This window comes from Sinohyriopsis cumingii, chromosome 18 (genome assembly GCF_028554795.1).
Source record: "Sinohyriopsis cumingii isolate HCF-2022 chromosome 18, ASM2855479v2, whole genome shotgun sequence".
Classification (NCBI taxonomy): Eukaryota; Metazoa; Mollusca; class Bivalvia; order Unionida; family Unionidae; genus Sinohyriopsis; species Sinohyriopsis cumingii.
Genome location: NC_142978.1, coordinates 9,846,464 through 9,860,066, shown reverse-complemented (window position 1 = coordinate 9,860,066; position 13,603 = coordinate 9,846,464). Strand labels below are relative to the sequence as shown.

Genomic DNA, 13,603 nt, shown 5'->3' with positions numbered 1-13,603 from the left:
TCTCAGATAAGGATCTGCTGCATTAATCCCATCATGCATGGTGACGATGTTTCATGTGTGTGATGTGGGCTCTATCCCATGGTATATGTCAGGCCAGTACTGATTTGTGCCTTTGGTATTCCTATATTGATTCAGTATACTTTTGCCCCCACAGCCAACACTTGTATCATCATGGATCACATTTAATACCCTGCGCTTTATGTTTGTTGCAATATCTGATTATTATGACATTAGTTTGTTGTAATATCCCTCAGTATAAGGTGACCTGTGAACATGCATTGCATTATAAAGAGGGAAGATTTTAATAACAAAGTTAATTGAATGAAATCCTCTGCTTGGTATATATTAGGCCAAAGTGTTTAAGTAATCACTATGTAAGTGTGAATATCGATATTCTGACAGTAAGGACTAGCAAGTTTACATCTGGGTTCTATATCTGTCTGAAATGGGGTAATATGTTTTAACCAAATATAGTTCCTTTTCTCTGTGGGGACACAAAGTTATTAGTTGAACATCTTTTCACGAGGTTAATCAAAACAAAAAATGAATGAGAAGAGGTAATAGAAGATCTTACACTTACAGTGACTAAGTATTAATTTTCCCTTTTATCATTCCTAGATGTTCTGATCAGCTTAGTATATACCTTACTGATACAGTTTATTCAAAATGTCTGTCCGTAATGGGGTGTCAGAACTTGTCTGGAATGGGGTATGGATCCAAAGCTTCCATCAAAACTATCCAACCATTTGTCAGCACAAGTGTTGTGTCTTTGTCCCCCTACTGCCCTGGCCATAGGTTTCTTAGAAGCTGTAGGTAATTTGATGCCTAAAACTTACACTCATATCCCTAAGATCTGTATTGTATATAGACCACACCTATTTTAGTCACTAAGATCTGTATTGTATATAGATCACACCTATTTTAGTCACATATGGTTGCTGCATGCAAATTGGAAATCCAGAGTTGAAACTTTTTTCAGAAAGTTCTATAACTTAAACTTTGTTCTATCAAAAGTTAGAAAATGTTCAAATTTTGAACATAAAACCAATGAGTTTAAGGAGTTTAAGTTTGCTGTAGTCAAAATATTTAGAGAACAATGGTTAGGTCACAAGTGAATAATTTTACAGGCTATGCCAAATTTTCAAAATTAAATGGTAACCTAGTAGTGTACCAAAGAAAAAAACTTTATATTCACAATGTCTCATTTTTCTTTAATTATTCTGTTGTAAATATGAAATAATTTTAGAACCTTAAGGTTTTGCTCCTCATTCACATTAGTTTGTTAAATCAGAATTCCCCATATAGTAACCCAGACCCAGATACGTAGTAGCAGTATAATTAAATGGTATATAGGAAGCCCTATAAAATGGACAATTTTAAATTGTATATGCATGGAAAAACAAAAAATAAAATGTTTGACTTCACAGAATGAAAAATAACTAATTTTAAAGGATATCTGTTGAATTGATTCCTCATTTTGTCATATGTAATTTATTTACTTCACAGCACCGACATTGAGAGGAAGGCAGAAGAGCTTCCATATCACCTGGAAATGGCAGAAGATAAGGAGAAGCTGAAGACAACTTTGCTCTCACAGGACATGTTCAATGAGCTTTACCAAGAAAGCAACAAACAGCAACTTATGAGATACTGGCGCTTTATTGGTGGCTACAATATTGCTTCAGAGGAATATGTCAGTGCATTGAAGCAATTTATTCAGGTGAGATAGAGAGTTTGTACACAAGCAATCATTTTATATGAAATTGTTGAAATAAGTTTAATAATATTAAGTATCATGAGCTGCTTAGAGTAAATGCCATTTTATTATTCAACAAGTTTATTAAATTTTGTATCAAATGGATACAAGTTGAAGATTCTATCACATAATGGTAATCTTTTGGCATTATTCCATCAGATTTCTCAATGAGATATTGCTGAGTTTTATACCAGTATAGCAAACAGCTTTATGATATGACATTGCTCAGTGACATTGCTTTGTGTTACACCATGGTATTGTGAACATATTTTATGACATATCACTCTGCAACATTACTCAGTGTTACGCCACACAGTGTTCAACAGTTTTTATGATATAACTTTACTCTGTGACATTGCTTAGTATTACACCAATGTGGTGAACAGTTTTTGATATGACATTGCTGTGTGACATTGCTAACTGTTATACTATTGTAGTGAACAGTTTTACATTGGTAACTGTTATACCATTGTGGTGAACAGTTTTACATTGGTAAGTGTTACACCAATGTGGTGAACAGTTTTGGATATGACATTGCTCAGTGTCACACCACTATGTGGTAAACAATTTTTATGACATGACATTGCTTTGTGACATTGCTCAGTATTGCACCTATATGGTGAACATTTTTTTATTATTTGACATTGCTTAGTTAACACTATAGCTTGGCAAACAGGTTTTATGACATGACATTGTTTAGTTAACACTATAGTTTGGCAAACAGGTTTTATGACATGGCATTGCTTAGTTAACACTACAGCTTGGCAAACAGGTTTTATGACATCAAATTGCACCATGGCATTACTCAGTGTTAGATCACAGTGTGTTGAACAAATTTTATGACAGGATCTGTGATATTGATACATGTTAACCTGCTGTCTGTGACAAAGCTAAGTAATAAAATGCATAGTGGTGAACAGTTTTTTTGACATGACATCAACATGCCAATAAAGGTGAGCATTAAACAGGGACTGTTCTACAACTGACAATTTAGCCCCACACAATTTGTGAAAATAGGGATGAATTTTCTGAATATATTGGGAATTTAATTAAAAAAGAAAGTATAATTTGAAAATATTATTACGATTGTCATGCATTCAGTTGCTTGTTTGGTATGTTTGTATTTAAAAGTTATGGTGAATTTTACAGTTGCATATCCTCGAATGCTTGATATAATAAATATGGATTAATGGACACCTTTACAGATCCTTGCTTTATAGAATAAATATGGATTAATGGACACCTTTAAAGATCCTTGCTTTATAGAATAAATATGGATTAATGGACACCTTTAAAGATCCTTGCTTTATAGAATAAATATGGATTAATGGACACCTTTAAAGATCCTTGCTTTATAGAATAAATATGGATTAATGGACACCTTTACAGATCCTTGCTTTATAGAATAAATATGGATTAATGGACACCTTTACAGATCCTTGCTTTATAGAATAAATATGGATTAATGGACACCTTTAAAGATCCTTACTTTATAGAATAAATATGGATTAATTGACACATTTAAAGATCCTTGCTTTATATAATAAATATGGATTAATGAACACCTTTAAAGATCCTTGCTTTATAGAATAAATATGGATTAATGGACACCTTTAAAGATCCTTGCTTTATAGAATAAATGTGGATTAATAGACACCTTTAAAGATCCTTGCTTTATAGAATAAATATGGATATCAAAAAACTTTGAAAAAATATTTTCTTCAGTTCTGTGTTTCATAAGTATGCTATATATGGACAATTTTCCATATTTTCACATGTTTGCAAATATTTGAGTTTAAACAATTGTTTCATTTTTGTTCTTAGATTCTGCAGTGGTTTTTCTAAATATCAGAGTTTTAGAATTCATGTAATTTAATAATGGATGTTTCAATGCTTAATCTCTCTGCAAACTTGAGGAAATGTGGTTGCAAAAATATACCCCATTATTGCCCCCCCCCCCAGTCTTGCACATATTCTAATCCTTTTCTCAAGAAAGAAGAGTCTATGGTCTTCACAGAACATAAGGACTACAGGGGATTACCTTCAGCTGCTGGTCAAAATGGCAAACTTGTAAAAAAGTCATAAACATAATATTTAATAAGTGTCAAAACAATTAATCTGCAAAGAATGGTTGAGACTAGTTGTAGTCACAAGATCATGTCATTTATTTCATCCTGGCTAAGTCAGAAAGGGCAATAACTGAGAAGTCTGATGTGAGTACAATGACTGATGTGAGTACAATGACTGATGTGAGTACAATGACTGATCATTATAGGCTACTTCAGATAATAACCATATTGTTTGCCTAATTTTACTGGTTTTGGTCACTTAAGATTATGTCATATTTTGCATCAGATGTGAATTCGTAATGGCAATAACCCTAACAAATATGAGGAATACAATGATTAAGTAATATTTGCATCTTCAGATAACTTAGCATGATATTTTATATTTGTTTTATTATAGCTCTCCATCAAAAACTGAGAGCTGGTTGTATTCAATAAGACTGTATCACATATTTAGTTCAACTGTATTTTGAAAAGGGTAATAACTCTGACAGAAATCACAGGAACAGTGGTTGAACAGTATATGCATTTTCTTAGGCTGACTGTGATATGTATATACAATGTTTTATAATGATCCATTAAAAAATGTCAGACTAGATGCAGTTGTAAGGTTGTGTGATAATTGTAGGTTGTATGCAGACAGACATAACAACAGACACATAGACACTAAGACTCCTGTATGTGCTTGCCTTTAAGCTATGTCATTAATTATGAAATGTATTTGGCTCCAGAAGAAATAGACATGGCCTTAAAGTTACACAAATATTTTCATGCTTGATCTCAGACTTGACTGTAAATTCTGATATCAGACTGTCTAGTGATTGAGCACTAACCAATTAGATATCAGAATTCTGAGTAAATTTTGAGGCTGGAATGAGAATATTTTTATAAAAAATTTCCAAGCCAGGCTTTATTTGAATACTGTGTTAAGTAAAGAAAATCACAAGCAAAAGTCTCACTATTTAATTTCAGAATAATGGTTGGACCATAACAGATCATCTGGATGAGATTGCACCCCTTCAGACTAAGATTGCATGGTTTTTGATTGACATTGGGGAGTATGACACAGCCAAGACATTGCTGGAGGAGGTTTTGCAATTACTTAGTAGCAAACATGGAGAAACTGCCAAGGCTCTTGCAGATCCCAGTCATGCCATGGTATTCTTGTTGTACAGGAAAGGTAAAAAGTTACTGCTGGACAAAGTCAGTTCAACCATGTTGTAATTGAATTGTCAATCCATCTGCCTATCTGTCAGTGATCTATCAAACCATCAACTTGTTATTTCTGCAGGATAACTTTCCTGAGAATTATTAGATTTTAACCAGATTTGAAGCATAGCTTTATTATCTGAACTTTGAAAGAGTTTGATTCCATCCATCTGTTTTTGATTGTATGACCACCTTAATTTCAGTTCCACAGCTTAATTCAACCAGGGATTTGTACAGATCAATCTTATTTGGCATGTACTTTTTATTGCTGTAATCTTGATTGAGTTCATTTTTCAGTGTTACACTACCGCTTATGCAAGAGTTATATCCCCTGATTGTCATTTCTTACTTAAATTTTACTGTATAATTAAATTTGACGTGTGGCTCTGTATTAATGAGACCTAAAATGAATTTGATTTCTAGCAATCCACGTACATTTTTCATGAGTTATGACCCCTGATTGCTTATCATCATGACAGGTTTCTGCAGCATAACTTTACCATGATTTGTTTGATTTTATGCCAAAATTTTATATACAGTTGTATATAATGAAACCTTGACTTAATTTGAATTGCAGCATTTTGTGACATCATTTACAAGAGTCTTCCATCCTTCTAACTTTGGTTTTAGCTGCACTACTTTTTCAAGAATTGTTTGATTTCAACCAAATTTAGTATGCACCTGTTTATGTTGCTACCAACATGAATTATTTTGACATTTTATATTCTGCTTTATAATTTACAGGTACTATGTCCCAATTTGACATGGAGTTTAATGTTGATAAGACGTTGGATAAGTTTAATTTCTGCTGGCATTCCACTTCAGTATTTATAGGAGTTATGTCTCTGAATGCCCATTCCCATAACTTTGCTTTTCTCATACATATTCCTGTTTAAGACCTTCCAAATGAAACCTAGCAAGATTGTTCTTTTGTGATGCGACCATTGCTAAAAGGTCTAGTTAACAATATTATCAGGTGATGATTTTGATGTCTGATTTGATGTATTTTGATTGTGAAAAAGACATTAACTCTGACATATGACACCCCATGCTTTGCAGGAAATAATTAAAAATATACATAATTATTGACTTTTGATGACACTAGCATCTGATAATATTTATTTTTGATGACACTGGTATCTGATAATATTTACTTTTGAAAACACTGGTATCTGATAATATTGACTTTTGATGGCACTAGTACCTGATAATGTTGACTTTAGATGATATTGGTATCAGATGAAGTAGTGTTTATATGGGCCTCTAGCCATGGCCATTCATCTGCTCAGAAAAGGCAACTAAAATTTATATTAGAATCAGTAGACCTTATCAGAATAACCTTTAATGCTTAAAGAACAGGCCTAGAGTCATTCTGTGATACAGACCCTGAAATTAAATAAAAATAGAGTGCAGAATGAATGTAAATGGAATGGAGAATGAATGTAAATGGAATGCAGAATGAATGTAAATGGAATGCAGAATGAATGTAAATTAAATAATGAAAGTGCATATCGTGAAAGGTTGGATTTGAAAATAAGTCTTTTTTGTGCTACTTGTAAATTTCTGTGGTTGAAAAGTCTTTTTGCATAATAAATGATGATCAGATTCTTTTACAATGATGTACAAGTTATCTCCCTTTGCAAACCATTACAGTATTCTCTGACAGTATGGCACACATACTGTACATGCATTTCTGCCTGTAATTAATGGCATGAAAACAAAAATATTTGAATTGACAGTAATTTTTACATACTCAGACATATAGAGTTTCCAATGTTACACCTTGATTTATAAGATGCTTTGTATATCATGCTTATTAGACAACCCTATCTCTGCACAGGTCTAATTTTTTTGTATTAAATGTTAATTTATAAGCAAGTATGTATGAGTTTCCAATGTTATCCACAGGTTTATAAGATATTTTTTATGTCACACTTCACACTTGTAAGACAACTCCTTCTCTGCATGAATGCAATTTCCAGTAAAAACTGATGACATGTAAGTGAGATTATTAAGTACCAGTCTAAAACCCCATAGTATACCTACACTCTCTAGAAGCAAAGTATAAGAGTGGCAGGTGAATGATCAATAAATGAAGCAGTTACTTAAAGTAATATTTACTGAGACCTGGATCCAAACTGGGTAATGTTTATTATGTTTTCTTCATGCTGTGCATAAGGAGAGGAAAGGAAAGCACTACTTACTTATTGATGATGTGCGGGTTTGTAGTTGATATGAGATTTTAAAAACACTGAAGTTAATTTCTGATTTTTGATTGGTCAGATCCTAAACCAGTATGTACGAACATTATTTATTCAGCATTATGCAGTATAGGTAGCAGATTTTGATATGTATAGATTATTAACTGAGTATTGAAAAATATTGGCTCCAATGTCAAGTGGTGGAGATGACCTGAGCTTCAGAGGGCATTCTATGCAACATGAATGAGGGTCCAGTATTTATTTAGTACTCAGTCAATAATCCTTTTATTAGATACTTTTAAATTTGTTTATTGATCGTTATTTTTATATTTATAGGAATAACACAATTAGAATAATATATTGTTTTAATATTTTATTAAACAATTTAAACATTCATCATATAAATGAATCCTGAACACCGCACAGTAACACACACAACTTTACTGATTTGAAAGCTTATGCATACATGGGGTGATTCTTGTTCAGTAGTGAATGAAATTAAGTTTGTTAAAGAAGACTGATGCAATACATCAATGTAAATTAAAAATACAGTTGTGAAAAGATGAACCAGAACAATTCTGTCAAAGTTTGCTTGTTGTGGTTGTCCTTATTCAATGTTGCTGTCATGATGGCAGGTCAGTTTGAAATGTGCAGTTATGTTCATGATTATTGCAGAGGTACTGTGGCCTGTTGGTCCTAAATGCATGAAAATAAAGATTTAGATTCATTTTAGAGTCACTTGTGTTGCATTAAATTCCTAGTTCAGGATAAAACAATGTTATTTAGAATGGATAAAAGTGCACAACTTACATGAAACTTATGTTGTTCATTAATGCATTGTATCAAAGGTCAGTTTGACTGTCTATATGTGTCTGTCTTTCCATCTCTCTCTCTCATAGCAACAGCAACAGCTAGTTATCACCAGCAGACAATTTTTATTATTGTTTATTAATTATTTTTTATCCTAGCAATTAGAGTCTTTGATGTGTTTTGATTTTCTTTATTTAATTAAGATGACTAATATTTTCTGGATCTGTTGTATATAAAGATGAATACCAAACATTAGCATTCTCAGACTGTTCATTCCCTCATACTGACATCAGGTACAAATGATTACTGTCAGTGTTGGCCTTTGATGGTATTACCTCTTTCTATTGCCACCATCAGGCAAAGTCAATATTATCAAGACATTTTGAATATCACGTACAGATTTTGCATTACCTCTTTCTATTTCCACCATTAGACAGAGTCTAAAACAGGGGTTTCCAGCACATTGCCTATGGATCATGTCTATTTCCACCATTAGACAGATTCTAAAACAGGGGTTTCCAGCACACTGCCTATGGACTTCATGTCTATTTCCACCATTAGACTGATTCTAAAACAGGGGTTTCCAGCACATTGCCTATGGATCATGTCTATTTCCACCATTAGACAGATTCTAAAACAGGGGTTTCCAGCACATTGCCTATGGATCATGTCTATTTCCACCATTAGACTGATTCTAAAACAGGGGTTTCCAGCACACTGCCTATGGACTTCATGTCTATTTCCACCATTAGACAGATTCTAGAACAGGGGTTTCCAGCACATTGCCTATGAACTTCATGTCTATTTCCACCATTAGACAGAGTCTAAAACAGGGGTTTCCAACACATTGCCTATGGACTTCATCTGGCCCATGGAGTTATTTCCTGCAGCCTGCAATGACACTCAGAATTTGTAAAATAATTAATAATACAAATTTTTTCTTTAATGGTGAAGCCCTGGAGTCAATGTACTAGTCCTCATGAGGTCATCAGGGTGATTTGAGGTTGACACCACTGGTCTATAATATCAATAAATTTTGTAATACCACTTAGAGATATCGCATTATGTCTCCCTCTATTGCCACCATTATGAAGAGTCTGTAATGTTATGCTATATCTGTCTGTCCATCCATTAGTAATTTGATTTCCATGTGACAGCATGAGTTGTACTTGACATACCTTCACTTAACTTTGCAGATAGGCTGTTCTGTAATAGACAGATTTTCTATTGACAAGGCATGTGTATCAACTTGCACTCTGTGAGACACAACTTGTTTATTTCAACTTAATTAAGGAAGTGTATAATGATGTACCACCAGGGAAAATCTTTGAATTCTTAAGGGAATGCAGTTTTATATAACAAGTTTTGAGACTATATTTTTAGAATTTTAATTTTTTTACCATAGCTTTTACTTTGTATACCTTGTACAGAATTTGAACATCTTTTCCTTTCATCTTGTAGTGCTTCATGTTTACATTAATTTAAAAGGTTTTATCTTCCTTTTGTATTTTGAGAAATTTGCTTTTAATTAGTGCCATATTGAGCTGGTGTGCTGTTAAATCCCAGCACACATAATCTTTTGAGTTTAGGGTCAAGATGTAAAATGGTCAAAGGTCAAAGTTCCTGTAGCCAATCCAAGAAAAATTGCTTTTGTGCAGTTGATGTTGATGTTGTTGATGTTGTGGGGTTTAACGCAATTTTTCAGCACACGATAGGCTATACATGGCGGCCAGTATTAATGGTGGAGGAAGAACCCGGGAAAACACCGGGAAGAACCACCGACCCACGAGAAGCTACTGGCAAGCTTTCTCACATACCCACATTGGGTGAATCCTAGACTCGAACCCACGCAGACAGAGGTGAGATGGCAGTGATCCGTAACGGAGAGTGCTTTAGACCACTCAGCCACTCGGGGCCCCTCTTTTGTGCAGTAGCATGAATTCTGAGTCATACTTTGCCAGAAGGTTGCCTTGCAATCTATGTTTCCAGTGGTATGCCCATGCTCCAGAGTTAGACCTCTTCTCACTTTGAAAAACCTGTAACAATATAGGGTCTCTCAAAATAAGCCCACCACTACTTCTGACCCAGGTTTGAGCAAATGTCTGCATAAATTTGTAAGGAATTATTAAAATGTCAACAATTATTTTCTTATTTTCTATAGTTCCAGCAGCATGAAAAATGCCATTCTTTAGCAAATCATGCAAAAATAGTTACAGATGTTGATTCTTGAATTGATACATGGTCACTCTACTAAAATCAGTTACTCATAAAAGTTTAAAGAATTTCTCAAATGCAAATGAACTGTTGACTCATCACATTGTTTTAACACAATTCAAAAAGGTGTTAACCCCGATTGTTACTTCTTGCAATTGCTTCATGTAAACTTTATTCCAAAAAGAGTTGAAAATTCCCTTTCCTCATATCTGGGATGTCAAATTGACCATCCAAACTGACTGACAGCTTCATGCTTTAATAATGATGTGTCAGTCTGTTCCAGGTGAATCAAACTCTTTGTAATAGAAGTGAACCAATCCTGCCTTTTGTGGTCCAGCACAGATAACTTACATCAAACAGGTCACAGAATCTATAGTATTCTAATACTTATAGATTCAGCAAAGTGAAAATGTACATGCATTGAGAGTACATTTTATGCAGAGTAATTATTTTAAATACATATTTTCAGGTAGATTCTTTGATCCATTAGCACTGATGTATAGGTAGGGTTTTTAGTACTAACCACACTTTCCTGAACATGGTCAGAAACCTGAAGAATTAGTTTTTAAATACAAAGTGACATGATTGCAAAATGTGTTTCTTATGAAAATACTTCATCTGATAGTTGTGTTTTGTGGTTTAAATAAATGGCTGTTGCTTTGCTATCACAGCCTACAATCGAATGAATAGTGAATTGCAGTTCACTGTTTTTGATGATTTGATATCAAGACCATATCTGAAAATAAACACCCCCTTCACTTTTTGAAAATTATAAACTGGTGCCATGATCTTATGATCAGAGAAATATGGTAAGATACAGAACCCAGTTGATTGTTTGGAGGTCAGAGGTCAAGGTCTCTGTAATTGACCATAACAAAATAGTTTTATGTGCACTAACATTAGTTCAGTTTAATAAACCTTAAACAGACTCTAAAGATTGGTAGCTTTTTGAAATGTAAAGAAGTTTATCTGTTTGAGGTCCAAAGGTCAAAGTCACACTGACCTGACAGTGGTTGTTATCTAACTGTTTGAGGTCTGAATGTCAAAATCACATGACCTGACAGTGGTTGTTATCTAACTGTTTGAGGTCTGAATGTCAAAATCACATGACCTGACAGTGGTTGTTATCTAACTGTTTGAGGTCCGAAAGTCAAAATCAGATGACCTGACAGTGGTTGTTGTGCATTATCTTGAGTTCTGCTAAACATTGCTTTATGTAAACTTAGATATGTCATGTTATTGATGAAGAAGAAGCCTCTTGATTAATTTTACACCAATGTCAAAATCAGTTTGAAACAACAAAAGTAAGAATAAATCCATTGAAAAGTTTACTGGCATGGTCGGATTGAGATTTTATATGTTGTCTAAATTGCTTTGGGGTTTTAACAAATGGTAATTCTGCTATGGTCAGGAGTAGTAATTTTGATTGAATTTGTTTCTATTTTTAGCTTTAACATATGTCTATGGTGTTCACCCTGGGTACAAGGAATGTTACAGTTTTGGAAAAGAGTATGGAGAACTCTGTGCAGAGGTAAGTTACAGTACCATACACACTTCTGTCAAAGTTGACTTCGCATGACAGCCTTTTATGAATATACCTATGGTATGATATTCAGTTTTCCCAGACTGTTGACTGTAGCTTTTAAGTGTGATAAAACCCTGCCCAATATTTCAATAGTAGAACTACAGCTTTTTTACAGGGGACCTACCTCTACACTTAAGATGAGAAGAACACCTTCTAAGATATGCCACCAGGATCTCAATTCACAATGAAAACAATCCAACTAATGCCATGATTATTAAGTGTAAGAGTCCATTTAGTAATAAAGCTAGTCCCAAAACCCCCAGAGCTAAAATGATTAATATGCTATGTGAGGAACTAGGACAAATAGGGGTACAAGCAGAACAACTATAACTAAATGATCACACTCCATGGAAAAATAATGTCCTCAAAATCAACCTAATCGCCCTCAAACTAGCTTGGATTAAAACACCATAACCCATTAGAAACACTAACAAAAATTCAAAAAATCATTGAAGAAACATACTTAGCATACATAAAAATCTAATCAGATAGATCCAAATCTAAAGATTTAAACAGAATGGGAGTGGCAGTAGTGGTCCTGAAACACCACATCAAATTTGGTGTCAGGCTCCTGGATGGGTATTCAGTTTACACAGCTGAATTCTGGGCAATAAATGAGGTACTCAAATGGATTAAAACCCAAACCCAACACCAATTTTTTATCATAACCAACTCCCTAAGTGTGCTCAAATCCCTGGAATCTGGCATCTCTAAAAGCAGAGGAACCTAACTGAGGAAGCACTATAAACCATTAGGGAAATAGAGACCAAGCAACAAATAATCGACTTCCTCTGGGTAATATTTGATCACATTTTAAAAATATTTCATTTCAGGGTCAAAACAGATCGCGTAACATACAGGAATCAGAATGTTATTTTCTGATACAATCAGTTCAATATTTTCTTATTTATTATGACTAATAATGACTCGTAATATGGCTTTTATACTAGATTTGTCAAAAAACTGGCCACCATGCTAATTTTCTGAAAAATATCCAGCAAGAGCCATTTGAATGTTGGAACCCCAGGCAGTGATAATTGTTTTATCATGGTATCTCTTTAACCTGTGGACATGCATTCATTATCGTCTCTACTGCATACTAATAAATCTCCATCGATGTAAGTGTTAAATAATTTTACCTACTGAACTTCTTTTCTTTCGTATTTGAGTTAGAATTAACAGCTGATATTGGGTTTTCTGATCTTGTAATTTATGATCTGCATTTTCAGCTTTATTTTTTCTGTATGAAATGTTTGCTTTTTATTTGTTATCAGATACACAGAAAGCACTTTCCGAAGATGGACAACCATCGAGGTCATGTTCTGACCTGTTGTGGTTATTTTGGTGCAACACACTTTTTGAATGAAGCTAAGGAAATCTTTGAAACCACAGGGGACAAACAGGGCCTGGCACAAGTACTTTACATGCTTGGTGAGAAAAACCAGTACCATGATGACATGAGTAAGTATTGATAACTAATCAGCTTGACATCTTACTTTACTAGATGCATTTTCATTTCCTTTTCCTCTTTCTTTGTGTCAGTCTATCGAGCTATCTATAATGCATGTTATGTCTGCAGATGTTTTAGAGTCATCAGTCTATCAAGATATCTATAATGCATGTTATGTCTGCAGATGTGTTAGAGTCGTCAGCATTTGAGGCTATTGTTTACCACTTTTTTGACCACTCTCAAGAGGGAGACAATGTCTGCCAATATATTCTGGAGTATCGAACATTATGGGCCTATTTTATACCAGTCTAC

The 13,603-nt window shown here is 34.0% G+C and overlaps 1 protein-coding gene across 1 annotated transcript in view; it reads left to right on the top strand.

Annotated features, from left to right (window-relative positions):
• LOC149776053 (TPR repeat-containing protein DDB_G0287407-like) overlaps window positions 1-13,603 on the top strand; it is a 76,222-nt gene that overhangs the window by 54,809 nt on the left and 7,810 nt on the right. The window contains exons 13-16 of the mRNA XM_089942581.1: window positions 1,507-1,720; window positions 4,795-5,002; window positions 11,705-11,787; window positions 13,116-13,302. Of these exons, the coding sequence (XP_089798707.1) occupies window positions 1,507-1,720; window positions 4,795-5,002; window positions 11,705-11,787; window positions 13,116-13,302 (692 nt within the window). The remainder of the gene's footprint in view (window positions 1-1,506; window positions 1,721-4,794; window positions 5,003-11,704; window positions 11,788-13,115; window positions 13,303-13,603) is intronic.